Source organism: Tilletiaria anomala, assembly GCF_000711695.1.
Source record: "Tilletiaria anomala UBC 951 chromosome Unknown K437scaffold_23, whole genome shotgun sequence".
NCBI lineage: Eukaryota > Fungi > Basidiomycota > Exobasidiomycetes > Georgefischeriales > Tilletiariaceae > Tilletiaria > Tilletiaria anomala.
Genome location: NW_013546999.1, coordinates 98,556 through 123,332, shown reverse-complemented (window position 1 = coordinate 123,332; position 24,777 = coordinate 98,556). Strand labels below are relative to the sequence as shown.

General features: G+C 57.4%; 10 protein-coding genes across 10 annotated transcripts; 5 read left to right on the top strand and 5 right to left on the bottom strand.

Moving 5' to 3' along the window:
• Window positions 1-35: 35 nt before the first annotated feature.
• Window positions 36-2,181, top strand: K437DRAFT_255436 (AP endonuclease). Its single transcript, XM_013388792.1, has 3 exons — window positions 36-755; window positions 777-1,234; window positions 1,305-2,181. The coding sequence occupies exons 1-3, from the start codon at window positions 302-304 to the stop codon at window positions 2,088-2,090; spliced, it is 1,698 nt and encodes a 565-aa protein (XP_013244246.1). The 5' UTR covers window positions 36-301; the 3' UTR covers window positions 2,091-2,181.
• Window positions 2,182-2,816: 635 nt separating this feature from the next.
• On the top strand, window positions 2,817-4,495 carry K437DRAFT_245408 (NAD(P)-binding protein). Its single transcript, XM_013388791.1, has 2 exons — window positions 2,817-3,018; window positions 3,108-4,495. Exons 1-2 carry the CDS (start codon window positions 2,973-2,975, stop codon window positions 4,181-4,183), a joined length of 1,122 nt encoding a protein of 373 aa, XP_013244245.1. The 5' UTR covers window positions 2,817-2,972; the 3' UTR covers window positions 4,184-4,495.
• A 361-nt stretch (window positions 4,496-4,856) lies between these two features.
• On the top strand, window positions 4,857-8,445 carry K437DRAFT_255433 (uncharacterized protein). Its single transcript, XM_013388790.1, has 4 exons — window positions 4,857-5,574; window positions 5,677-7,023; window positions 7,160-7,895; window positions 7,977-8,445. The coding sequence occupies exons 1-4, from the start codon at window positions 5,122-5,124 to the stop codon at window positions 8,255-8,257; spliced, it is 2,817 nt and encodes a 938-aa protein (XP_013244244.1). The 5' UTR covers window positions 4,857-5,121; the 3' UTR covers window positions 8,258-8,445.
• On the bottom strand, window positions 8,299-13,447 carry K437DRAFT_81582 (uncharacterized protein). Its single transcript, XM_013388789.1, has 3 exons — window positions 13,401-13,447; window positions 11,217-13,123; window positions 8,299-11,121 (listed from the first exon to the last, which is right to left on the bottom strand). Exons 2-3 carry the CDS (start codon window positions 13,079-13,081, stop codon window positions 8,448-8,450), a joined length of 4,539 nt encoding a protein of 1,512 aa, XP_013244243.1. The 5' UTR covers window positions 13,082-13,123; window positions 13,401-13,447; the 3' UTR covers window positions 8,299-8,447.
• A 748-nt stretch (window positions 13,448-14,195) lies between these two features.
• K437DRAFT_255430 (putative FBA1-fructose-bisphosphate aldolase) lies at window positions 14,196-16,092 on the bottom strand. The gene is made up of 7 exons (XM_013388788.1): window positions 15,926-16,092; window positions 15,780-15,833; window positions 15,660-15,707; window positions 15,493-15,573; window positions 15,189-15,415; window positions 14,661-15,112; window positions 14,196-14,580 (listed from the first exon to the last, which is right to left on the bottom strand). The coding sequence occupies exons 1-7, from the start codon at window positions 15,926-15,928 to the stop codon at window positions 14,369-14,371; spliced, it is 1,077 nt and encodes a 358-aa protein (XP_013244242.1). The 5' UTR covers window positions 15,929-16,092; the 3' UTR covers window positions 14,196-14,368.
• Window positions 16,093-16,450: 358 nt separating this feature from the next.
• Window positions 16,451-17,961, top strand: K437DRAFT_255428 (GLTP-domain-containing protein). The gene is made up of 6 exons (XM_013388787.1): window positions 16,451-16,673; window positions 16,818-16,958; window positions 17,054-17,184; window positions 17,303-17,438; window positions 17,549-17,685; window positions 17,800-17,961. Exons 1-6 carry the CDS (start codon window positions 16,491-16,493, stop codon window positions 17,825-17,827), a joined length of 756 nt encoding a protein of 251 aa, XP_013244241.1. The 5' UTR covers window positions 16,451-16,490; the 3' UTR covers window positions 17,828-17,961.
• A 55-nt stretch (window positions 17,962-18,016) lies between these two features.
• Window positions 18,017-20,203, bottom strand: K437DRAFT_81499 (putative TFP1p-H+-ATPase V1 domain 69 kd catalytic subunit, vacuolar). Its single transcript, XM_013388786.1, has 4 exons — window positions 19,825-20,203; window positions 19,673-19,726; window positions 19,137-19,608; window positions 18,017-19,066 (listed from the first exon to the last, which is right to left on the bottom strand). The coding sequence occupies exons 1-4, from the start codon at window positions 20,120-20,122 to the stop codon at window positions 18,055-18,057; spliced, it is 1,836 nt and encodes a 611-aa protein (XP_013244240.1). The 5' UTR covers window positions 20,123-20,203; the 3' UTR covers window positions 18,017-18,054.
• Window positions 20,204-20,592: 389 nt separating this feature from the next.
• K437DRAFT_255426 (putative RPT1-26S proteasome regulatory subunit) lies at window positions 20,593-22,535 on the top strand. The gene is made up of 5 exons (XM_013388785.1): window positions 20,593-20,809; window positions 20,908-21,401; window positions 21,478-21,646; window positions 21,723-22,043; window positions 22,124-22,535. The coding sequence occupies exons 1-5, from the start codon at window positions 20,723-20,725 to the stop codon at window positions 22,511-22,513; spliced, it is 1,461 nt and encodes a 486-aa protein (XP_013244239.1). The 5' UTR covers window positions 20,593-20,722; the 3' UTR covers window positions 22,514-22,535.
• A 46-nt stretch (window positions 22,536-22,581) lies between these two features.
• Window positions 22,582-23,137, bottom strand: K437DRAFT_81456 (uncharacterized protein). The gene has a single exon (XM_013388784.1). It carries the CDS (start codon window positions 22,940-22,942, stop codon window positions 22,649-22,651), a length of 294 nt encoding a protein of 97 aa, XP_013244238.1. The 5' UTR covers window positions 22,943-23,137; the 3' UTR covers window positions 22,582-22,648.
• A 596-nt stretch (window positions 23,138-23,733) lies between these two features.
• Window positions 23,734-24,133, bottom strand: K437DRAFT_267531 (uncharacterized protein; the record flags this gene model as incomplete). The annotated part of the gene is made up of 3 exons (XM_013388783.1): window positions 23,734-23,781; window positions 23,856-23,961; window positions 24,018-24,133. The coding sequence occupies 3 exons, from the start codon at window positions 24,131-24,133 to the stop codon at window positions 23,734-23,736; spliced, it is 270 nt and encodes an 89-aa protein (XP_013244237.1).
• Window positions 24,134-24,777: the final 644 nt, after the last annotated feature.

The window sequence follows — 24,777 nt, the reverse complement described above, 5'->3', positions numbered from 1 at the left end:
ATTGTTGGCGCCTCAGCGTATTTTAATGGTACGATGAACGGCCCTGTACTTTTTTACCTCTGTTGCTAGGCTCGCACATCATAGTGCGAAACGTTGGGGATGGATGACAAGATTTATTCTTACTCAAACCAGATTTTGTTTTAGGGCGCGCAGATTTCGTTTGTGCAACTGGCGAGCTTTCTTGCCAGCGTCATCCGCCGCCACTGGTGACGCGACACCGCTACTCCTGGTCAACCCTTGAGAAAACGCGCGTCGGTCAGTCGGCTCTACCCTTTTTTCTTGGATTGGGTCATTTGTAGCCATGTCCGCGCCGACCCCGCGGCGCAGCTCCCGCCGCAGTGTGACTCACGCAAGCATCGCCACACCCACCGAGGTTGTGACGACCGTATCGAGATCCAGCACCGTGGAAGGGAACAAGCCGGCTTTGCTACCGTCATCAATTACCGCGGCCAATGGTACCACACGAGGAGGAAAAGGCAAAGGCAAGGCTAAAACGGAAGAGCCTCAAGATCCCACAAGCAAGTTGGAGGACTGTGTTACATCATCCGTTGTAGAGGAATTCAAACCCGCAGAGCGAGGCCGGAAGCGAAAGGCAGAGATTGGCCCGGGAAACACAACCGTGAAAATTGAAGCAGCGGGAGAGCAGCAAACTTTGACAGAACGTGGCCGTAAGATCGCGGTCAAGTTTGAGGGGAAAGACGAAGAAGGAGTGCCAGCCGGAGACACGCCTGAAGCAAAGGCTGCGTCTTTCTCCCGTGCAACAATCCATGAACAAGTGCACGGGCAAAAAAAGAGGAGCAAGAAGGAGATACCAACGCCGAATTCTATTGTCCCTCTGTTCGCTCGAAATACGACGTCGAAGCATTGGATAGGTGCCCATGTTTCCTCGGCTGGAGGGCCGCAGAACGCTCTGCTCAACGCACTTAAGATTGGCGCCAACGCCGTCTCGATGTTCGTCCGGCCTAAAATGCAGTGGGCTGCCAAGCCGATGGATGAAGCTAATGTTCGAGAATTTGGCACCATTGCTGGCGAGCACCGCTTTAATTGGCAGGATCGACAAGACGGCGCCGTAAGCGTGGCCAAAAAGGGGGCAAATGTCATGCCGCACGGATGTTATCTCATTAACCTTGGGAATCCCGATAAGGCCAAGCAGGATAAAGCCATGGAAGCGTTCGTCGACGATGTCAGCCGATGTCACCAGCTTGGGATCAAGCTGTACAATTTCCACCCCGGTGTGCGTTTGTGCATGTTCTCCAAGAAACAATATGCCGCTGACCCGATTTTGTTCGCTTGCATGCCTGCAGAGTACCTGTGGCGACTGCACCAAAAACGAAGGTATCGCGTCCGTGGCAGCGTGTATCAACGCCGTGCATCAACGCATTCCAAGTGTTGTGATTGTCCTGGAGAATATGGCTGGCGCGGGCAACATCATCGGCGGGTCCTTTTCGGAGCTAAAAGCTATCATGGACCTGGTGCACGACAAGTTGCGCGTCGGTGTCTGCATCGACACGGCGCATGCTTTTGCAGCTGGTTATGACCTGCGCTCGGCCGAAGCGTACGCAGCAACGATGAGCGAGTTGGACGCGACAATCGGCTTTTCGAATGTACTTGGCATGCATCTGAACGACTCAAAAGTCGAGCTGGGCAGCCGCAAAGACCGACATGAGAACATTGGCGCTGGCTGCATAGGCCTCAAGGCTTTCTGGCGCATCATGAACGACGATCGGCTGGCAGGAATACCCTGCGTGCTCGAGACGCCCGCAGGAAAGGACTGCGACGAAGAGACGATGCACGGCGTCTGGGCGCGGGAGATCCGTATGCTTTACTTGCTTGAAGGGCTACCCGAGGACGAGACTGCGACCGAATGGGACAAGGTGAGGTCCCTAGTGAAAGAGGTGCAGGATGTGAAACGAGCTTGGGAGCAGAAGAAAGACAGCAAGGGAGGTAAGAAATCGAATGCTGCTGGCGTGAAGGCGAGGGCAGTCGTCAACGCCAAAGCCAAGACCAAGGGGAAGGGTAACGTAAAGAGCATCAAGCAGAATGAAGAAGACGCTGATGAAGAGAGTTCAGACTTGTCTGAGGAAGAATAAGCGCACATATGGGCAACAGCTGCAGCTACATATTCGTTAGCCGATCTGAATGCACAACACTCATGAATGGATAGCATGGGCAATGTGAACCCGAAAGTCGGGATTCGTTGAATGGTACGCCACCTTGATACATGGCCATGTGATATGCAACATGGTGTGCCCCGGTCCTCTGGCGAAAGCGCCAGGAGGAAGCGTATGAAGGCCGATATGACGCGCCATCCCTGCAGCAGGCGGGGTTCGAGATTCTGCGCAAAGTCTGCGCATCGCCAAACCATGCAGAACGTATACTCGGAGCGTACACCGATTCGAGATATTCTTAACACGAGATTTCAGTGGCACCTTGGCGTCGCCTTGCGTACAAGCGGCAATGTACCAAGGTGGTATTCACTGCACCTCGGAGTGCACCGCTAGGGAAGGTGAGCCCCTCGGATCGCAGGAAAGGGAGGGATCAGTTCTACCATCGGCAACGTCAGCTCCGCCGATGTGCAGGCAACGCGCTCTTCGACAGGCTCAGAGCGTGTACCCCATTGCTGAATGGGGGGGATTGGTTTCCCTGTCGGAGTATGGTTGGACTTCGCACGATGTGTACAGCGCTCCAAGATACGTGGAACCCTATTTCACATAGTGAGTCAGCATCTCTTCTGGCATGTTCAGCGGCCACACTCCATCGGGCTGAACTTCTCTCACTCTTTGGCTCTCTCTCCGGCTTTACCATCGCAAGCGATGCTCACATCGCAAAGGCACACTGTCCATGCAAAGATTTAAGAAGCTTGAAGCATCGTCACAAAATAGTTTCGGCAGTGAAGCTTCTGCTGTGAACAGCAAGAGCGGCGATCTTGATCTTGATCGTGAAAGTGCAGGGCTCTCAGAGGCAGCTGGGTTATGTCGATCGATGATATTGTGCGAATTGCCCATTTTGCCTTCTTCAGTCAGTAGTGCTCCTCGACTGGCTCGATGCAGCGACATGATTCTAAATTCCATTATCCTTCTCTACGTGCTCGTTTCGCTCCCATGCAGATGTCCCGATCGCGACAAGCTGGCTGCTGTGTCAACACGTGCCTGTGTTCGCAATATGGCGACCTCTGTTCCCTGGCAGCCGTGAAGATTCGATAACATACACGGCATTGGACCATCTAGCAGGCTTGACGCTAGTAGTCAACCTGTTCACGTACCTCTCATCAGCCTGGCTAAACCAGCTCTTCCCGTTTTCATTCCTAGCGCAGCAGCAATCAGCACCAGCACCAAAACTTCAGACTAGTTCACGCGAATGGTGGGCAGAGCAGGTCGTCGTGGTTACGGGGGGGAGCAGCGGGCTGGGCCATGAGATCGTCTGTCTGTGCCTTGCAAAGGGGGCAAAAGTTGCCAACTTGGACATTGCTGCGCCGCGGCCGCCTTCAACATCCGTCACAAGCCACGACGACAGGCTGTTTTATGTGCACTGCGACCTGACGTCCCGCACCGAGATCCAACACGCCGCTGCACGCGTTCGTGAGCTTACCGGTGCACCTGTCACGATCCTGATCAACAACGCCGGCATCCAGAGCGGGCGGGGAAAGTCGCTGTTGACCCTTGCGGACTGCGAGATCGAGCGGCTGTTTGAGGTAAATGTGCTCGCACACTTCTGGACCATCCGCGCGTTTTTGCCGGACATGATTGCAGCTCACCAACCCAGCGGACACATCGTGACAATCTCTAGTATCATGGGCCACGTCGGCATCGCCCACGTCGCAGACTACGCCGCGTCCAAGCACGCACTGGTCGGGCTGCACGCATCGCTTCGCCGCGAGCTCGACCACGGCATCGTAGGGGGAAAGAATGCGTGCGCGGTGCGCACGACGCTTGTGACGCTCGGACGCGTGCGCACGCCGCTGTTCGCACGCATGCGCTATGGCGCGCTCGCTGAGTTTCTCGCGCCAACGCTCAACGCGGCCGACGTCGCGCGGCGCATCGTGGAAGACGCACTCAGTCGCAGGCGCAGCTGCTACATGTTCATGCCGTGGTATTCGCGCTTCGCGCCAGTGCTGGCGCTCATGCCGAGCTTCGTGATTGATCTGGCGCACTGGATCACAGGTGCGGATCATGCAATGGCTTGATGGAAACGTTGGCATGCGTGCAGTCTGGCTATTGAGGCATACAAGCAGGCCTATTCTATGTCACGTCGCGACGGTGCACGTACAGACGCCTTATGGTTTTATTTGTATAGCACTATTCAAGCACTCGATGCCGCTCATTGTCATGGGACACCGACAGGCGACATCCTCATGTACCAAGCGCGAGCTTGACCCTAGGGCAACCTGAAAGCGGTCTGGCAGCTTTTCGATGGCATCCGACTCGAAGAGTGTGTTAAGTCAAGGAGCATGTACATATAGGCCACATCAAAAGGGTTACCCACCCGTCCTTCCGTCACACGTAGGGGGCACACAACCGTCTAGGCCGCCTTCTGCAGCCGACTTGCTGTGCCCGGGATGCTTTTCCAGCGAAGGACTTACACTCTCCCTCTGACAGTGCGGGGGGCCAAGGGGGAGTCCCGCAAGAGCGGAGCAGCTCACTCGGTCGCCAAACGCCGAAAGGGTGCTGTGCTGACTAGAAGAGAGCAGCCGCGGAAGAGAGCGGGGTTGACTCGCATGGAAGGGCTCTTGTGGAATCGGTGCAACAACAGTGATCTCAATCGCTATCGAGGAAGCTGACGCCAGCCGGTGTATGCATATCGGCGATCGCATGAGACGTGTATCTGTATGTATATACGACACATACCCTCTGTTTGCACCCACATATACCAACCGCATCAGCCAACAAGCAGGCGAGGTGTAAGCGCACGGAGGGCTAGCCGCACAGGGGCGTCGACTCGTAAGCATAGCTGCTGCGCTTTCCAATCCACTGCCGCTTCTACTGGCCCCCTCTCGCAACTGCCATTCACTTCGCCTCGCCCGTCGCTGCCACGTCGATGCAGCGCTCCTCGTCACAACACTAGCACCAGCACCGCTCGGCCCAAGCTGCAGCTGCTGCAGTAGGCCCTCAACCTCCAGCGTCCATGAATGACCGAACCACGGCGGCGCGCGCTGCTGGCAGCCTCGGCGATTTCGGCGCCCTCCACGATGTTGATTCGTACGGGCCCATCGCGACAGATCCGCCCTACCACGGGGGCCGCCATGGCCAGCAAAAGGCTCAAAGTGCCAGTGAAGGATACCGAGACGGCGCTGTTATGTATGTAGACGGTGAGGCCACATGCAGCCACGAGGGGGACGGCGAAGGCAAGATGTCTGCCGATCGACCAGCACAGCAATTGCAGAGACACGCACAGCACGGCAATCGGAAGCGAGGGCAACCTGACGAGGTAGCACAAGAAGACGACGATGCAGACCCAGACGGAGACGGAGATGGAGACAATGAAGACGATCACCTCGCCTGGAGCAAGGATCAGCCCTGGTGGAAACGCCCCTCGGACAAGTGGCTTCGACCTTTTGCGTTTCTGATCGCGGCAGCTGTGAGTGTTCACGGTTCATGCCGTGCAGCAGCGACCAGCGCCCCTCCTCGGTCCCCAGACTGATGAACAGACTCTCTGCACACAATCGGTTCGAATGAAAAGTCGGGCATGGCGATACCCCCGAAGCTCGAGTTCTACGACCAGATCGCATGCGAGGAGATCTACTTTCGCAACCACACCGCATGGGACTTTCCAGCACAACGTCCTGTCCTGCTGGGCAACAGCGCCGAGTCGATATCGACGTCATATCATGTGTCTCCTTCCGACACCGGCGCGATCTCTTCCATCTGGAGCGGGGCGGGTCCGCTAGCTGGAGACAGCTTGACGGCAATAGCGATGCCGGAGCAACTGGTCCTGAGGTACGTGCCCAACCTCAATGCCATTGGTATCAGCTCAGACGACAATAATAGCAGCACAAACGACGATGGTGAGGCCGATAGCATGGGCGCAGATCCAGCTGACACGGCACCCAAGGTGCCAAACGGACCGACAAACGATGACCTGTGCCACTCCGCGCTGGTGCTGGCCGAGTCTGCCAACCTACAGATGCGCCTCACTGTCGTCACCGGCCTACTCTCCGTCCTGACGACCGGCTGGTGGGCAGGGCAGTCGGATCGGCGCGGCCGCACGTGGATCCTGCGCACATCCATCGTGGGGATCGTCCTCAACGATGTCGTCATTCTGATCACCGCTCACTTTCAGCGGCGCTACTTGCCATTCGGTAACAACTTCCTCCTCCTCGGCGCAATCTTCGAGGGCTGCGTCGGCGGGATGCCTACGCTCGCCGCTGCGCATCAGGCGTACATCGCCGACGCGACGCCGAGCGGCACGCGCGCACAAGTGTTCAGCTTTTTCACGGGTCTGTTCTTTGCCGGCTTTGCGCTCGGCCCCACGCTCGGCGGATACCTCGTCGCGCGCACGGGCAACCTCATGTCCGCATTCTACGTCGCCACCGCCGCGCACGTGCTTTACATGCTCTTCGCCGGCTTCATCCTCCCCGAGAGCAGCAGTGCTGAGGCGCGCGCCAAGGCCAACCGCGAGCGTGCTAGGGCCAAGACGCTGCGCGCCGAGCGTTGGGAGCAGATGTGCAAGGGCGCACGTTTTCGCACAAAGGTCTGGGCCGCCATCAAGGAGGCGTTGCAGGGGCCGCTCGAACCGCTCAAGATGCTCCTGCCGCGTCCTATCAACGAGGACCCTACTGTCGACAACAATGACGGCGCCCACAGAGGAAGCAACGACGGCAGCGCATCCGCGAGGCGAAAGCGCTCGACGCAGAACATGCGCGCGGCGGCCAACGGCAACGATGAAGCCTCCGCATCATTCATCTCCGTCTCGCACATCTCTCGAAAGAGACGCTACGATATCAATCTCAGCCTGCTCTCCCTCTCGTACTTTTTCGAGACGATGGTCATCGGCATCATGACGAACAAGATGTTGTACGCTCAGCACGTGAGTTTGCAGCGCGTCCTGGCTCCGCAAGGCACGACCTTGCCCTGCTCGCACTTCGCGCTGACTGAGTCGCTTCTTGGCCTTCCCCTTTCCTCCGCGGCTCCTTTTCTGCCACTGTTTCATTCACACCACGCAGATGTTTGGCTGGGGTCCACAAGAAGTAGGAACATTCATGACGCTCGGTAGCGTCAGTCGCGTCTTTGCCCTGATCCTCTTCCTGCCGCTCATCATCAAGTTCGTGCACCGTCCCAAGAAGCGACTCAACCTGCCGCAAGACGCGGATCATTCCGGTCGGGATCTACTCGACCAACACGGTCGACCAAAAACGCCTGTCACGCCTTCTACGCATGCAATGCCGGTCCCTACTACAGATGGCGACGCTTCACTCACTGGTGCGGCGGTGGATAGCGCAGGATTTGACTGCAGCGACGAAGGTGACCGAGAAGGCGATGAAGTAACAGAAGAGCTCCTCATGAAATCATGGACGGACCACGATAAGAGCGTCGAGGAGCTCTGGACGCTGCGCGCCAAGCATCTGCGCATGATCCACGACTCGAAGTTCGACCTTCGCCTCGCGCGCGCTAGCGTGCTCATCATGCTGACTACGTACGCCGCAATTCCGTTCGCACAGAGCGGCTTGAGCTACATCGTCATCACCTGCCTTACCAGCTTAGGCAGCGGAGGTAGTGCGGCGATGAGCAGTCTGTCCCTGGCCCTGCTATCGAGCCCTAGGGACGCAGGCAAGTTATTCGGAGCGTGGAGCGTCATGAGCGCCGTCGGTCAGACCATCCTCGGACCGTTCTTGTTCACATGGCTCTTCAGGAACACCGTCAAGACCTCCGCGCCTTATGCCATCTTCCTTCTAGCTTGCGGTTAGTGCTGAAATGCATCAAAGAGCAGCCTGCATTTGTTGTACATTTTGCTGACGATTCTGCCTTCCTCAACGCCTTCAGTCATGTTTGGGATCTCATTCTTCCTCCTGATGCTCGTACGCGTCCGCAAAACGCGTTCCCTGCCCGCTCTCCCCCCTCGACCGCAGTCTCGTCCGGTCTCCACGGCTTTGTCGCCTGGAACTGCGCAAATATCTCTCAGCACTGCTGAAAGCCGCGAGCCTGCTTCCCGCCATTCCACGCTTCGCCCCTTGAGCAGCTCGCTAAATAAGATAAGAATGAAGGCCCCCAGGCTAAACACCACCTTCTCAGACAATCAGGACGCTCCCGAATCTGGACCATAGAAGGGTAGCAGTCACAACATATGCTCGAATACATCAACCTGCTCGGACCCTAGTTACGCTACCAGGAAGAAACAGTTTGTCATACTCGACTGTATCTTCCTGCTGGCAAAGTGTATAATACGGACATCAACTTTTGATGGTAGCTTTCTAGCATTACATACAGTAAGGCATAATGGATGCGCACACGTTCCTACTGCGAGAAGCCCAAGCCTAGAAGCACCTCGGCAGCTGCGCGATCCCGGTCTGCCAGCTGTCCAAAGCGTCTCTGTACATCGCTGTGTTCCACCAAGGCGCGTACTCGGGCTTTTGTGGGCGACGGTACCGAGCTGCTCCTGTCTTGATTCGTTCGGCGCGCGCCCTGCCCATTCGAGGCTGAACCACTGGTAGCCTTATCGGCACTCGTGAAGAAGCCGGAGTCGTCGAAGGAGGCTCGGGCAGGGGAGGAATTCTCTTTGTCTTCATCTGAGCCAGCCCAGCTGCCGCCGCTGTTGCTCCTCGCTGGACTGGAAGTCACTTGCGTCTCACCGAGTACTTGTGGTGCCGTATTCGCGTCGATATTGTTGTTGTTCGACGCGGCGCTGAGTGGCTGGCGCAATACTGGCTCCAAGTAAGAGCCGTAGATTGTCTTCTCGACGGGGGACGCGCTCGCTGAAACGGAAGGGTTCGCTTGCAGCGGAGGGCCAGCGTTTGACGCGAGTGAAGCGTGAGCTACAGGCTGAGAGCGGCCACTGAGGTTGCTGCTATACGCGGCCAGCCCATGCAGACGTCCCGGGCCCGTGACCGTGCGTTGGAAGTTAGGGCGGGAACCAGGGGCGTTAAGCATGTATGCTGCGGGGCGGAACATGTTGTCGCCAACGTAGCGGCCAGATGCATCGACGCGAAGACGCTTGCTAGGCCCGAAGAAGCTCAAGTCTTCGGTGTCAGAGCTGACAGGGCTCGATGCCGCTTCACGCGTGTTGGACCGCTGCTCAGCTCCTTGCAGTGATGCAATCTGCAGCTGTAGCGGGGCTTGCGGACGAGTCAACGCGTACTTGGCAGAGCCACGGCCCGGCCCTTCTGCTCCATGGCGCGCGTCGGTATTTGCGCGCTTGCGTGAGTTGCTGCTGCTGGTATCCCCGCGTTCCAAGGGCTCAACAGCATTTTTGAAGCGCTGCATGCCGGTGAGCCTGCTGCCCAATGCATTCCTTGGCAGCGTAGCGCGACGTGCTTTCGGCCCAGGCAGACGCACTTCATCTTCGCTCGATGACTCCCCTCTGTCTTGCCCGGCAGCCATGTCCAGCGTCAGTTGGCGCTGAATGACAGCCTGGCACCCGAGGCGCCGGCGAAGCCCGCGGTGAGCCTTCTGCATGACCTTTGCGAATGTGCTAGACGGCAACAAGCCTTTCTGCTTGCGGGCTTGCTTTTGGTCTCGGATTGCTTGCCTCGCGACAAACTTCGCGAGCTTCGACTTGGAAGAGGAGCTAGCATCGACGCCCTTCTCTAAACGGCGGGAAGCACGGCGCGTCGCGATGATGCGTAGCGATATTTCCTCGTCCGATGGAAGCTCGAGTCCAGAGCGCGTGTCTTCGTCCTCGTCGCTGCTTCCGTTGGAGCTGCTATGCATGAGCTGCAGCAATCTTCGCTTGTGCTCCTCGCTTATCGCCACGCGGCTGGCACCTGGGGGCAAGAGCATGGCAGGCGAAGCACAGAACATGTGTTGTGCTTCTTTGAGAGTGGTACGGATAGGCTCGCTGACTGAACGCCCCTGTTGATCGTTCGCGGCGTTGCCCAGAGCAGCTTGCATATGAAACGGCAATGAGGATGGTGAATGCGACTTGGAGCGTGCTTCGCTGATGCGCTCGCTCCTGCCTCTTTCAGAGATGTGCCCCAATACCTGCTGGTCACCGACTGACACGGGGGACATGGCCGACCCGCCCCTCGAGTGCTGGATAAAGTCATCAAGGCTTGCGTGTGTACCAACATCACCAAGTGACCGCAACAAAGAGAAGTCGCCATCAGGAACACAGTCCTGTTTGTTGCTCCTTCCGGCGTTCCGGACGCGCTGCAGGATGTTTTGCAAGCCGCCGACGGACTGGAGCGCCCCCGCGAAGCTCTGCTTGACACCGAGCTGAGCAGCAGGAGCGTTAGCCACAGTCGTACAACGGAGAGCCGTCGTCGACAAGTCGGTAATGTTCGCGCTCAGCGTTCTAGTTTCAAGATGATCCGCCAAGATGTCATCCAAGCTCGCCGCATCAAGCCACGATCCAGGAGCCAAAGTCTGCACGTGCGTGTCCTTCAGCAGCAGCCGCAGGTCCCTCACTGCCGGGCGCCACGTAAATATAGAGGCAGAGTCTGTTGCTTTGCTGCCTGGGATGGCATTCATAGACGGCACGGTCGCGCGAAGCTGCATAGGGTCGATGCTGGTGTTATCCGACACACTCTCTGGGATAGGAGATGATGAAGAGTTGCCAAAGATGACAGGCGAGCTCGCAGGCTTGTTCACGTCCTTTGCCGACGCGGCACCGTGCGCTCCTGCTGCTTTTGCTCTTGCTTCTGCTGCCGTCGCTGTCGCCTCGGATGAAGAGCCAATGTCGCTCCGCAGGGTTTGCTGGCGCAGGACCTGCAGTTGCAGTTGTGCTTCTCTCAGCTCCCTTTGAAGTTGCTCAACCTGAAATGCAGACGGCAGTGGGGTGGCGGTTTCGTTCTGCTGCTCCTTCTGTGGCTGTTGTGGCTGCTGCTGAGACTGCTGCTGCTCGGATATCGGTTGCTCAGGCTGCTGCTGCGCAGGCGGAGAGCGCTGCTGCCAGCGTCTGGGTAACCGAGCAGCTCGATCCTTCTTCTTCTTTTCGATCTGCCGACGGTTCTGGAACCAGACAGTGACAGCCCTAGAGGAAAGTGGAAGGAATGGTTAGCAGCGCATCCTCCAGGCCCAGATTCTGCTCCCCCAGACGAAACGCGACAAGGATTGTGGAAAACTCACCTGGGTGCCAAACCAGTCTGGCGCGCTAGCTGCTCGCGCTGCTCGCCTGTGGGGAACTGCTCGTCCTCAAAGAAGCGCATGAGCACATGCGCCTCAGCGGGTCGCGTGCGGCGGCGCGTGCGCACCACTGTGCCGTCATTCTCGATGCGAATGCCTGCACGCCCGCCTTCTCCGGTGATGGACTTGTCGAGGCACTTGCGCGCCTGCACGACTCCGAGGCCCGCATAGATCGACGTCTTGCTGCTGTTTGCGCTGGTGTCCACGTCCGCGTCCGCGTCCGCATGCGACACGGACTCGTCAGCAGCGGCTTTATCCCCAATCGAGACGGTCGTATCAGCGGTAAGGTCGCCCTGCTCGCCATCGCCCTCGTAGCTGTACTCGGAAGACGCGTCGCTGTCGCTCTCGCCGTCGCTCTCGCTGTTGCTGTCACCATCGCCGTGGCGCATGAAGTCGTCCAAGGGGGACTCGCCAGGCATTGTGCTCGGCCGCATATCGGACGCGTCAGCACCTGCGGTTGCCGCAGCGACCGCCTTTGGGGGCGGCAGCATCGCACTCGGCGCCATGGTCGGCTGTGAGCTGTTGTCGCGTTCATGCTTGAACGGCGACGCAGTGGTCGCGATGGGCGCCAGAGAATGTGGTGAGGGCGATGCTTGCCTCTTCAATCGATCCTGCTTACCCTGCGCGTCCTCGTTGTCATGACCGTGGACATGACCGCCGGGAAATGTATTCGACTGGTGTGTGGCACGCTTTGACTTTCCGCTGCTAGACGTGTGGCTGTTCGCTGCGGCCGCCGTGTCGAAGTGCATACCCCTTTCAAGCATACCGTCTCCGAGGCAGTCATAGCGCAGCAAGGGCATGAGCGCAGGTTCCTCGATCATCGACAAGGACAATGCTGATGCCTGGCTGCCCGTATGGCTTGCCTGGCTCTCATGACGCGTATGTCTCTGGCCCTGGCGCGGACTGGCTTCGGCGCCATGTTGAGTCGCGAGAGAAGCCGCCTTGTCCGGGGAAGATCGGTGCGTTTGCTCCTGCTCATGCTGCTGCCCCTGACGCTGACCGGCCGAGGAAGAGCCTGGCGGCGACGATGACGACGATGACCAAGGGTGCAGGGGCGATGACGAGGAGGCCACGGACGAAGAAACCAGTAGCCCCTGGTGCGATGCCGAAGATACTGGCGTCGACTGCATCGGCGCTGCACTATGCAACACGGCCTGGTCGTGCCTGTGTGCCTGCAATGAATCAGCGCCTCCGCCTACAGCAGCACCGGCACTGGCACTGTAGACGCGGTTGAAGCTGACGTTGCGACTAAATGCGCCGTGTGAGCCTTGTGCTGCGCTGCCGGTGTTGGCAAAGTCGAGGTAGGAGGAGAGCGAGTCGAGCGATTCTTGCGACTGTGTACTCATGATGCTCGCCTTGCTCCAGTTGCGCACAAAGGCGTTGCGCGGGTGCTGCTGGTGCTTTTGTTGGCTTTGGGACAGGGGAAGTGACTGAAATTGCGGGATCTGCGCTGGTGCTTGCATTGACGCTGAAGCAGGGCCTGAGCCGGAGGCTAACCCTGAACCTGAACTCACCCCTGAGCCCATAGGAGCTGTCGGGCTCAAGCCTCTCCGCGCGCCATCATCGTCGCTGCGCGGCGACGAGAGAGCCAATTCGTGGACGGTGCCAATCATAGTCACGTTCGATAGGCTGTCGTCGTAGCAACGCGCCATGGCTTGGCCTGTGCGGTTGCCTGTTCCTGTTCCCGAGCCTGTGCTCGCGCTTGTACTCGCGTTCACAGTGCCTTTGTTGGCAGGGGTCCGGGCCGGCAGAATATGATATGCATAATGCTCATCCGGCACACTGCGTTGACTTTGAGTGGGTGACATGTCTGGCAGGTGGGAAGGATGCCTATGGAGCGCGTTCTCCTTCTCTGTAAGCACAGCGTGGCAAGCGAAGCGAAGAGGATGCGACGGGAGAAAGGTAGAGCCAGAGTGTCAGCGATGCAGATTCACGCAAGACACAACATAATAAGGTCATCGCGTGAGCCACAGTCTGCTATGCAAACACGTGTCAACCTCGTCCGTTTACGCGTCTTTCTCTCGCATCAAGCGAGAGAAAGCAAGGACAGGCGCAACTGGGCGGCGTGCCACGCAACTACGCTCGCAGACGCGAACAACGCAAGGATACTGCTCAGAGGATACTCACGCAGCTGTTGAGGTGGACGATGGCGATTGCCCGTGCAGCTGGAGATGGATGAATGGTGGGTGGATGGATGGATGGATGGATGAATGACTGACTGGTGAGGCGATGCGATTGGATAGGTAGTGGCTGCTATAAAAAGATCACGAGCACATCGCCCTCTCTCCCTCGTCTGTGTTTCTCTCTCCTTTCATCACCAACCCCAGGGCCAACGCGATGTATGCTCTACCAACCTGCGGCGTCTCGTTCAGGTTGCCAGAAATGTCGGAGAAAAGCCAGGCCGACGATGTTGGTGGAAGGGGGCGAAGCGATGGGGATCCGGGTCGGGGGGGGTGTTGTATACATGTACGGCTCGAGGAGAAGTCGGACGGTGGTTTGGATGACCCACCCAACTGATGCTCTCTGCGGGAAGGCGTGGCGTGTTTGGACACTGCTGCAGTGCTGTCGCGTTTCTCTCTGCCCATCAAAAGCAGCCAGCGCGTCTGCTTCTCGGTCGTCAACGCGCCGTGTGTTCTTCTTGTCTCTCGGTTACATGCCATTCCGCCCAGGCGCGCTGCGTGACGCGTCTTGCTTTGGCTCCTGTACCGCCAAGAGCGCGTCCACGCGTCGCATACAGATTCACGTGACGTGCTTTGTTCAAGCACACTCGACTCTCTCATATTCACTTCCGCTCCTTAAGCCCCTGATCGGGCATCGCCTAAAGATACGAGCGAGCGCTTGGCCTGATGAAAGAATGCCTGCCTACGGTCTAGTCCCAAGTTGCAGACGATAGGAAGACGCTGCCAACAACGCGCTGTTCTGAAGCTTTTACAAATGCTCGTCAAGAATCTTTTGACACTACATAACTACACGACAGCGCAACGCCGGTGAAGGACTGCTTCTGTCTGCGCTGCAAAGCAAGCGCCTCATTACACCTCTTTGTCCTTTGCATCTTCCCGAGAGCCTCTTTCCCTGTCGGCCTCGCTCGTTCGCACTCAGAGCTTTCCCTCCGAGCCGAGATCCTTGAAAGCAATTTGGCAACGCTTCGACATGGTCTTTTCGCCCTCGTGCACCCAAACACGTGGGTCGTACCACTTCTTGTTCGGCCTGTCCGCACCGTCCGGGTTGCCGACCTGGCTCATGAGGTAGTCCTTCTTGTTCAGCACAAAGTCCCTGATGCCCTCCAGGTAGGCGAACTGTGTGTCCGCTGTGGGAACATGCAAGGAAAGTGCCATGTCAACCGATGTCTCTACGCACAGCACAGATATACCTGCCGATTCTACCCACTGTCGACGTTCATCTTGACGACGCCGTTCTCGACGGCGGTCGCAATCTCGTGCTTCTCCGAACCCGAGCCGCCGTGGAAGACAAGGAAAACGGGGTTCTCCTTGTCAGACTTAACCTGCTTGCGCACATAGTCCTGGTGCGTGCGCAAAAGCTCCGGTTGCAGTGAGACATTGCCCGGCTTGTAGACACCGTGCACGTTGCCAAAGCCAGCTGCGATCGAGAAGTTTGGGGTGATCGTGCTGAACTCGCGGTAGATGTCCCAGATGTCCTCTGGCTGCGTGTACAGCAGCGAGTTCTCCACCGACTCATTGTTCACGCCGTCCTCCTCGCCTCCCGTGATACCGATCTCCATCTCAAGCCAGATGCCTAGCGGTGCCATCTTCTCCAGGTATTTCTTGCAAATAGCAATGTTCTCTTCTTTGGGCTCCTCCGAGAGATCGAGCATGTGCGAGCTGCGTTCAAGAAGTTGTTTGCATTTGAGCCTGTCAATCTCGCGCATATCGCCGTAGCCCTACTGCTGGCACTTACCTGAAGAGAGGAACGCCGTTCTTCTTGTAGTACTCCTCGTCAGCCTTGAGCATTCCATCGAACCAAGGGAGCAGCTTCTTGGCGCAGTGATCCGAGTGCATGATGACAGGGACGCCGTAGAGGGGGGCGATAGCGCGGATATGCTCGGCAGCAGCCTGCGCACCAGCGATAGAAGCCTGCTGCTTGTCGTTGGGAATGGTCTTTCCGGCCCAGTAGGCGGCACCGCCCTAAAGTGAAAACGAGAATTTCGGTGAGTGGTGAGCCTTGCCGCTTGCAGGCTCAATTCTCAAGCGCTTTCGCTTACCTGGCTGACTTGCAGGATCACGGGGGACTTGGCATTGCGGGCAGCCTCAAGAGCAGCGACGGCAACGCTTGAAGAGGTAACCTGCAACGCAGTGGAAGCTCGATGAGTTCGTAGATTCAACCTCCCAAATGCAGGAATAAAATTGCTTGATTGGCTCATTCGCTCACGTTGAAGGCTGGAATCGCAAATTTATTCTGTCTGGCGTAGTCGAACACCTGTGACAAGTGACAAGCACATCAGCAACGCTGAACCCTTGTCATGTTATACAGTAACGACAGAAAACATACCTTGTAGACGTCCTTGCCGGCGACGACGCCTGGGGGAACAATGTCGAGGATACCCTGCGGGAAGTGACGGAGGATCGTTGTGATCAATTTCCCCGCGGATAGTTTCACAGCTGGCAGGCAGGGCTGGCCTTGCCTCAAAGACTCACCATGATTGCTGTTGGTTTGCAATGCTTCTTTTGACAGTGCGAAACTTGACTTTTTGTGGACGTCGAGGGCACAGAAAGATTGATGTCGGTCTCACAAGTAGAGGAAAAGGACAATGCGAGAACGGAGAGAAGCCCAAGTTGATCATCGGCTGAAGAAGGAAGTGGTGTGTTGAATGTTGGATGGAATGTGGGACTGTGCACCGAGACATGCCCCGAGATCCCAGTGATCACTAGAACTCGTCTCACAGCTGATTTCTCTCAGCCGGTCCTGGCACCCAACTCAACCGAACTTTGAGAGCGCTTGTTCCGCCCTGAGCCGTGGACCTCTTGGCCTGTGCGCAAGAAGGTATGTAACAGCAGCCGTCTTCTCCGATCTGCGCTCGAGGCTCGGGCCAGCGGCTGGTGTCTAGTCCCGATTATCCGTTTCCTCGTTCTGGCAAGCGTGGAACTATATCACCGCGTGCCCAGAGCTGCTCGCGTACCGCGCAAGGGGCCGATGAGGGGCCAACAGGCGGCAGTAGAGAAAGCAAACCCCATCATGTAGTCGGTCACTCTCTGCGGTCGCATGGGTCACTGGTGCGCGCTTGATGCATACATACCAACCATCCTCCAACGCAAGCATCATCACCAAATCGCCCCTTGCAAGGAGACCAGCCGCCAAGTCAAGGAGCACCATTCGCAAGAGCGCATAGACGGAAGGTTATACAGGAGGAACAAGATGTCGACCTACTTTGACACTATCAAAAAAGTGCGTACGCCGCGGCCCTCGGTCGTCAGAATGGAACAACCCTTTCCAGGCCTGCTCTGCCCCTGGCCGCTCGACGTCGCTAGAGCTCCGGATTGTCTTTTGGGACACTGACATGCCTCTGATATCTTCCGCTCGCTCTCACAGTCCTATGCGGACGTGCCAATCGAGGCAGGCGTGGACACCTCTGCCTTCCTCGAGGCGACCGAGGGGCTCGTCAACCTGCTCGGCCTGCTCGGAAGCGCTGCATTCAGCGTCGTTCAGAATGACATGAATGGTAATTTGAAGGTGCGTTCCCCTTGGTACCTGCTCCAGTTTTGGAAATCATAGTGATTTCGATATCTGACTCGAGAGAATACACTCCGCCACGTTGGTGTGCGCAGAAAATCCGGGAGAGGCTCCTCACTGCACCGACGCAGTCTGCGACACTCGAGCAGCTCATTGAAAACGAGGGCAAGCCCGGCGAGGCGGCCAAGAAGCGACCAGCAAGCGAAGGGCTAATGTGGCTGCTGAGGTAACGTGACGACATGCATTTCTGGCCATGGAATCTGCATACTGACATCAACCGCATGCCATGCCAATCCATTTAATCCATTTACATCTTTTTGACTGGCCGACCTGCACGCACACAGAGGACTCGACTTTACCGCCCAAGCATTACGAAGATCAATATCCGACAAGTCAGAACAGCTCAGCGCGAGCTTCACAAAAGCATATGAAAGTTCACTCCAGCAGCATCACTCGTTCGTCATTCGCCCAGTCTTTAGTGTGAGTAAACAACGTCGGTCATGCAACGTTGCTGCCTCTCCGTCCCGTCTCGCAATCAAGACTGAGGCTGATTTACCCCTTCTTCGCCCTGAATATATGTCGTAACACAGCTCGCGATGAAAGCATGCCCGTACAGACAAGACTTCTACACCAAGCTCGGCAATCCGCCCGCCAAGGTCGAGGAGGAGCTCGAACACTGGCTGCAAGGCCTCGAGAAGATAGTCAAGCAGCTACAAAATTTCTACGTGTGAGCGGACCGGAGGCTGGGCTCTGTTCCTCCTCGCTTTCTTCCCGGTTCAGCCTAGCTGATGTCCACACTTTTAACCTTTTTCTTTCTTTCTCGCACGCCCTCGCCTCCCAGGAAAGGTGGCTGGGCGAAGGGCTTTTAAGTAGCTCCACGCCCCGCCAACAGACATTCGTTCCATATGGATGGTGTGTATGCAACTCTTACTCCCAACCCCGTATTGGATCACAATCATACGCGGTCACGAATCGAAGAGCAATGAGAACGAATGAATCTCCACCGCGCATACATGAATGATCTAAAAGGTTCGCGCTGCTTAAGCGAGTGAGCAAACGCAGCGCGCAAGAAGTGATGGAATGCTCCCTTCTCCTTCTAATCCGAGAGCGTGCGGAACGCCTCGGCAATGTCGTTGGACAGCTTTTCGTACTTGTCGAGATACGCCTTCTCGCCGTCCTTGGGGCTCTCAAACTTCTGTTGTGTGAGCCTGTAGAGGGTGTCCGAGGTGTGGTCCTTGATGCGCGCCCACGTCATCTCAGGGTTGTTGGCGATGGCCGCCTGGGCCTTCTCGTGGTAGTCAATCATGTTCTTGAGCATGGCCGCCGTCTTGCTGAACGGCGAGTAGGCGTCGTACTCGGAGATACCGTTCTGCGCCAAAAAGTCGTTCTTGAACATCGTTGCCACATCGAGTGTCACCTTGTCCCCCTCGCCCAGCGCAGACTTGCCGACTAGCTGTACAATCTCGGCGAGCTCCGTGTCCTTCTGCAGCAGCGCCTTGGCCTGCGAGCGGTACTGGACAAAGCCAGGGTTCGACTTTTCATAGAACGGCTCGAGTGCGTTGAGGTAATTGGAGTACGACAGGTCCCAGTTGACCGAGGGGAAGTGCTTCCGCTGCGCGAGCTTCTTGTCCAAGCCCCAGAATGCGCCGACGATACCGAGCGTAGACGACGTGACTGGGTCTGAAAAGTCTCCACCGGGCGGCGAGACAGCGCCGACAATGGAAACAGATCCTTCACGACCAGGACTGCCCAAGCAGGTGACCCGGCCGGCACGCTCGTAGAACGACGCCAGCTTGGCACCCAGGTACGCCGGGTAGCCCGAGTCGGCGGGCATCTCGGCCAGACGACCGGAGATCTCACGCAGGGCTTCCGCCCATCGCGACGTCGAGTCGGCCATCATAGCGACGTTGTAGCCTTGGTCTCGGAAGTACTCGGACAGCGTGATGCCAGTGTAGATGGACGCCTCACGCGCTGCGACGGGCATGTTGGACGTGTTGGCCACCAGCGTCGTTCGCTTCATGATCGGGTGTTCCTCGCCTTCGCGCTGCAGTGTAAGCTCTGGAAACTCGGCAAGTACCTCTGCCATTTCGTTGCCGCGCTCGCCACATCTGTAACGGGGGGGAAAGAAAGATCACATCAGCGCATGAATACAGCCACGACCAGTTCGCACATACATACCCGACGTAGGTAATAATGTCGGAGTTCGAGTACTTGGAGAGGGCTTGTGAGATGACTGTCTTGCCACAGCCAAATGCGCCTGGGATGGCAGTGGTACCACCCTGGATGCAAGGGAAGAGCGAGTCGAGGATACGCTGTCCAGTGAGCAGTGGGTTGCTAGCAGTAAGCTTCTCGGCGGTCGGTCGCGGTGCGCGAACAGGCCAGAGCTGGCACATTGTATGCTTGGTCTTCTTGCCTTGAAACTCTGTCTCGAGGATGACGTCGTCTACGTTGTACGACCCCTTTTCGGCAATGTAAGTGACGGTACCCATTGCTCGTGGCCCGAGCATGATCTTGTGGTCCTTGACCAGCGCATTCTCGTAAACGCTTCCGTAGATATCACCGCCAGAGATGTGGTCACCGACCTTGAAGCTGACCGGCTTGAAGTCCCATTGTAGCTCCCTGTTCAAGGCTTGGGTGTTGATACCGCGAGCTGTGTGGATTGGAGCCATGTTGATGAGTTAAATGTCCATTCTGCGTCAGCATAAAGCACTCACGAATATAGATGCCACCACTCTTCTTCTGAATGGATTCTAGCGGGCGTTGAATACCTGGTAAGCAGCACAGACAAAAGATCGGTAAGCACCAGGTCAGCCAATGGAAAGGAACTCTGGAAAGCGGATCGCTAGTCCTGGTGTGTGATGCGCACCATCGTAGATGTTCTCCATAAGACCTGGGCCAAGCTCGACACTGAGCGGCTTTCGTGTGCTCAAGACGGGATCACCAACGCTGACGCCCGATGTTTCCTCGTAGACCTGAATGGTGACCTTGTCTTTGTCGATCCGGATGATCTCACCGACAAGTTCGTCATGACCGACGCGGACGAGCTCGTGCATGGAGGATCCGATCATGTTCTCTGCAACAACGACGGGACCCGAGACGCCAAAAACGGAACCCATGCGGGACTCGCGCTCCTCATCGCGGATCTTTGGGAGTTGCTTGGACATGGCGGGCGATGGGACCCGGTTTGGGGCTAAAGTGGACAGGTGTTGGGTGACCCTCGGGAAGGCAGAAAAGGGGCCAGTGGTGGAGTCTGCTGCTACGCCTGTGACCGGCCAAGGAACACTGCTCGTCGGTCGTTCTATCCTATGCACAAAAGCTGAAGCTGCTTCAACAATCCTGGAGTCGAGAATTGTTGTAACGAAGAGGATGCTGACCCGATATTGACCTCGAATTGGAGCATCCCCCCCTGAACCTGTCTCGATGAAGACCAGAATACGCTGTGCGCACGGCGGCGCAGGCGCAGGCAGGGTTGAGCGGCCGCCGCCTTCTTGGCTGGTGTTCGCTCAGCTCGACAGATGCGGCGCCGCTGCTGGTGTGCGCATGAGGGTGCAACAATAACCCTAGTTTGCCACAGGCCTCGCAACAAGTGGCCTCGTCATCCTTTCACAGCACAACCAACACCTCAGCTGTAATTGGTTGGACGATACACGCTGAGGATATAGCTCATTCTCCCGCTTCGAATCCTCTTCTCACCGAGATCGCAAGGTACCAATAACGCATGGAAGCCTAGGTAGATCGGTCCAGGCAAAGACACAATCTAAAAGATGCCGCCGAAAGCAGATTGGGAAAAGTACAAGGCTCCGGACAAGGACGCCGGCAAGGATGATGAACCCATCGTCGCCTTGGACGAGGTGAGCAACTGACGCGTCCAGGTGCACGAGTGCGCATCTGGGTCGTGCAGCGAGGCGGCACACGCTGACGGAGACGTTCTACATTTTGTGAATTCCAGGGCGATATCCAGCTGCTGAAGACATACGGTCAAGGGCCGTACGCGCGGGCGCTCAAGTCGATCGAGAACGAGATCAAAGAGGTGCAGAAGCGCGTCAACGAAAAGATGGGCGTTAAGGAGTCCGACACGGGTCTGGCGCCGCCGAACCTTTGGGATATTCCCGCAGACAAGCAACGCATGAGCGAGGAGCAACCCCTGCAGGTGGCGAGATGCACGAAAATCATCAAGGCTGGAGGCGAGCAGAAAGATAGCAACAGCGCGGCTGCTGCCGCTGGCGGAGGTGCAAATGGCAGTGCAGGCGGCGCAGGGTCAGAAGGGCTAGCGAGAGCGTTGGGCGGCCTTGGTGGGCTCGGTGCAGGGTTAGGCGGTGCAGGGCCACCAAACGCAGAGGAGGAGGACAAGTACGTTATCAACGTCAAGCAGATCGCCAAGTTTGTCGTCGGGTTAGGAGAACGGGTGGCACCAACAGACGTCGAAGAGGGCATGCGTGTGGGGTGAGTGCTTCGCTGACGAGAAGTTTTGCGATATCCTTTCTGTGCATCGGCTGATCGCCACTCTATACACTAACAGCGTTGACCGCAACAAATACCAGATCCAGATCCCGCTGCCGCCGAAGATTGACCCGAGCGTCACCATGATGCAGGTCGAGGAGAAGCCAGATGTTACGTACGGAGATGTTGGAGGTTGCAAAGAGCAGATCGAGAAGCTGCGAGAAGTTGTCGAAACGCCGCTGCTAAACGTGAGTGTCGTTTGGGTGATTCGCCTGGGTTCGCTTGCAAATCTGACATGCGTGCCCCAATCTCCGCCCACCTCAGCCCGAAAAATTTGTCAATCTTGGTATCGATCCGCCCAAGGGTGTCCTGCTCTTCGGCCCGCCAGGCACCGGAAAGACGCTGTGCGCACGTGCCGTTGCCAACCGAACGGACGCGACCTTCATCCGCGTCATCGGCTCAGAACTGGTGCAAAAGTACGTTGGAGAAGGCGCGCGAATGGTGCGGGAGCTGTTCGAGATGGCGAGGTCGAAGAAGGCTTGCATTATCTTCTTTGATGAGGTCGACGCCATCGGAGGCGCGCGTTTCGATGACGGCGCCGGTGGAGACAATGAGGTGCAGCGGACGATGTTGGAGCTCATCAATGTAAGTTGCTTCTTTCTCTCAGTTGGACATGCTTCAAGGGTTTCGCAGGAAGCTTACAGATGCTTTTCTTTTGCGCACAGCAACTCGATGGCTTCGATCCACGTGGCAACATCAAAGTCCTGATGGCAACCAATAGGCCCGACACGCTGGACCCGGCGCTCCTGCGTCCCGGTCGTCTCGATCGTAAAGTCGAGTTCGGCCTGCCCGACAACGAAGGCCGCGCGCACATCCTGCGCATCCACGCACGCAGCATGAGCGTCGAGCGCAACATCCGCTTCGACCTCATCGCGCGCCTGTGCCCCAACACGACCGGTGCCGAGCTGAAGAGCGTCGCGACCGAAGCGGGCATGTTTGCTATTCGCGCCCGGCGCAAGCTGGCGACCGAAAGAGACTTCCTCGATGCGGTCGAGAAGGTCATTAGGCAAGGCCAGAAGTTCTCTAGTACCGCTTTGTATTCTCAGTACAACTAAAAACGGAAGAGTGAGATTCCGCTGCGCTGTGCTGTGCTGCGTTGCTCTGCCTGGGTACTTCGCCTTTGGCTGCACAAAACAGCGCATATACATTCTTGTGCCCAGGAGGGGTATTACATGAAGATGCACGTCCTGCTAATATCGGTGGCACAGCACCTTGCCAGGCTGGGCGAGTCCTGGATTGAGGCCTTGCGCGTGCAGCAAAAAAAGCGAACAGAGAGTGTGTCTTGATGCGCTTGTACGGCAGGCGAAAGCTGAGCGTCTGCGTATGCCGCTGCACCTCGGCGGCATCATCGTCCGCATCGCCTTGCATCTGGAGATACTGATCACCCTCAGCAAAGTCAATGCACTCGTCTGTCGCCCTGCGCTTGCCGACCAGATTGCCGGGTGGTGTGCGATACGCGTCGACATCTCCGATCCTCCTGGCATTGAGACTTGGTGAAAGGGACTTGCAACACTTTGGTGTCTTCCCCTTGCTTCACTTCATGATCCGTCGCTTCGTCGCCGCCATCGGCAAGTATCTCCACTTTCTCTTCCTTGTCATCATCTGCCAGAGCGTCACGCGCACTACCGTTCATCGCTTCGGCGTCTGCCTGGGAGACGTAGACCACCTCGTCCTCGGCCTCTGACGACTTCGCCGAAGCCGTTTGCCGCCACTTCTGCCATTGTGGAAGGGGCGCTTCTTTTGCCTCCGACGCGAATCCGATATCAACCTACTCTTTTTCAGGCGTCACGGTAGCTGTGGAGAGCTAGCCTCGCCGGTTGGGCATGCGGATGGCGCGGAGCACCGGCCGTGGGCGCTGCCTTGGCTGACCGTGTTACCATTCACTGCCGTCCTCGCCGCCGTTTTCGTTGTGCTGCGGATGGTCGTGGCTCATGACTCCTGTTGCTTCGACCGCCGTTGACTGCTCTCCCTGCTCGCGGAAGCGTGGCCGCAACAGGTTCATTTGAGTGAAAATTGCCTGGAAGAAGTTCGCGATCGTCCTGGAATGCGCACAAACACTATGCGGCGGCAGACAGTGGCCTTGCACTTGTTCATCCGCGCAGCGCGACTCACGCGTTCGGGCCCACGACGGAGCGAAAGAGGTGGGACAAAATGAGTGGTAGTCGGAGTAATCGAAATTCGCCGAGCCGCAGAGGGTCATAAGCCAGTCGTGATTCTCTGCGTTGGCTTCCCGCGCGTCGTGGCATATCTCCTTGGGCTTGGTGAAGGACTCGCGTCACCCGGCGAACGGCTCGGGATTCATGACGTACAGCGGCGCGACGATCTGGCAAAGCGGGGAGAGGAGGGTTCCCCGGACACCTTCAGCGCTGGCTGCAGCGCACCCCACACGCCGCGCACATTCACGGAATTCGGATGCGTGAGCAGCAGCGGCTCTATCCACGGATCGAGCAAGATGGTAGCGGCAAACGGCGGGGCGATTGTGCACTGCGCCTGCGTGGCCGTGCTGCGTCCAAAGCAGTGACTAAAGATGAGCAGGAACTGCATGTCCAGCTTGCGTACCGGGTCGGCGAAGATCGAGTTGCGCGGAAGCGCTTCCCAGCCAGCTTGGATCCCAGGCCACACGTCGATTGGAGGTAGAGCTCGTAGCCCTCGCCGTCGTTGAGGCGCTGCAGCATTTACTTGCACTCCTCGAGCTCGGCGATGCGCATCGATACCTGTCAAAGCCCGTCTTCTTCCTTGGTCGGATCGATCGAAAACGAGCGCATGATGTACTTCGCGAACGTCAAATAGGGCGTGTTGGCCTTCTGCAGCTGGAGGGCCATGTCGCTGACTGGCTAGGTTGCCGGCAAGCGTCCTCGGCGCTAGAATGCGAATGGCCGTCAATTCCTCCGACAATGCTTATGTAAGCACTCCCCCAAATATGAAGACCCGTGATGGGGCCAGCCATGCTGCAGCGGCCTGCGCACTTGAGAACATGGAGGAGATTCGAGGAGCTCGGTGGCTTTCCACGGCAAGGTGGCAAGAGACGTGCGGCCGCGAGTGATACATGCTACGTACTCGTCGTATGCACACTGCATGGTCCAGCAGGCACGGGGCGGCGACAGCATGTTGAGCCCGAGGGCGGGGGGTGGGTGGGCTATGCGATGGGTTGCATTGGCATCGACACCTGAGCAGACTGAGGGAGCAGTCACGTGACGTGCGCTTGACCGGAAGGGTGCGTGCGATATGCTAATGCAAATATCATAGATGATTTATTGATGGGGTGAGAGCCGCGAAGGTACCATTGATTCTGATCCTGATTCTGGTCCTGATTCTGGTC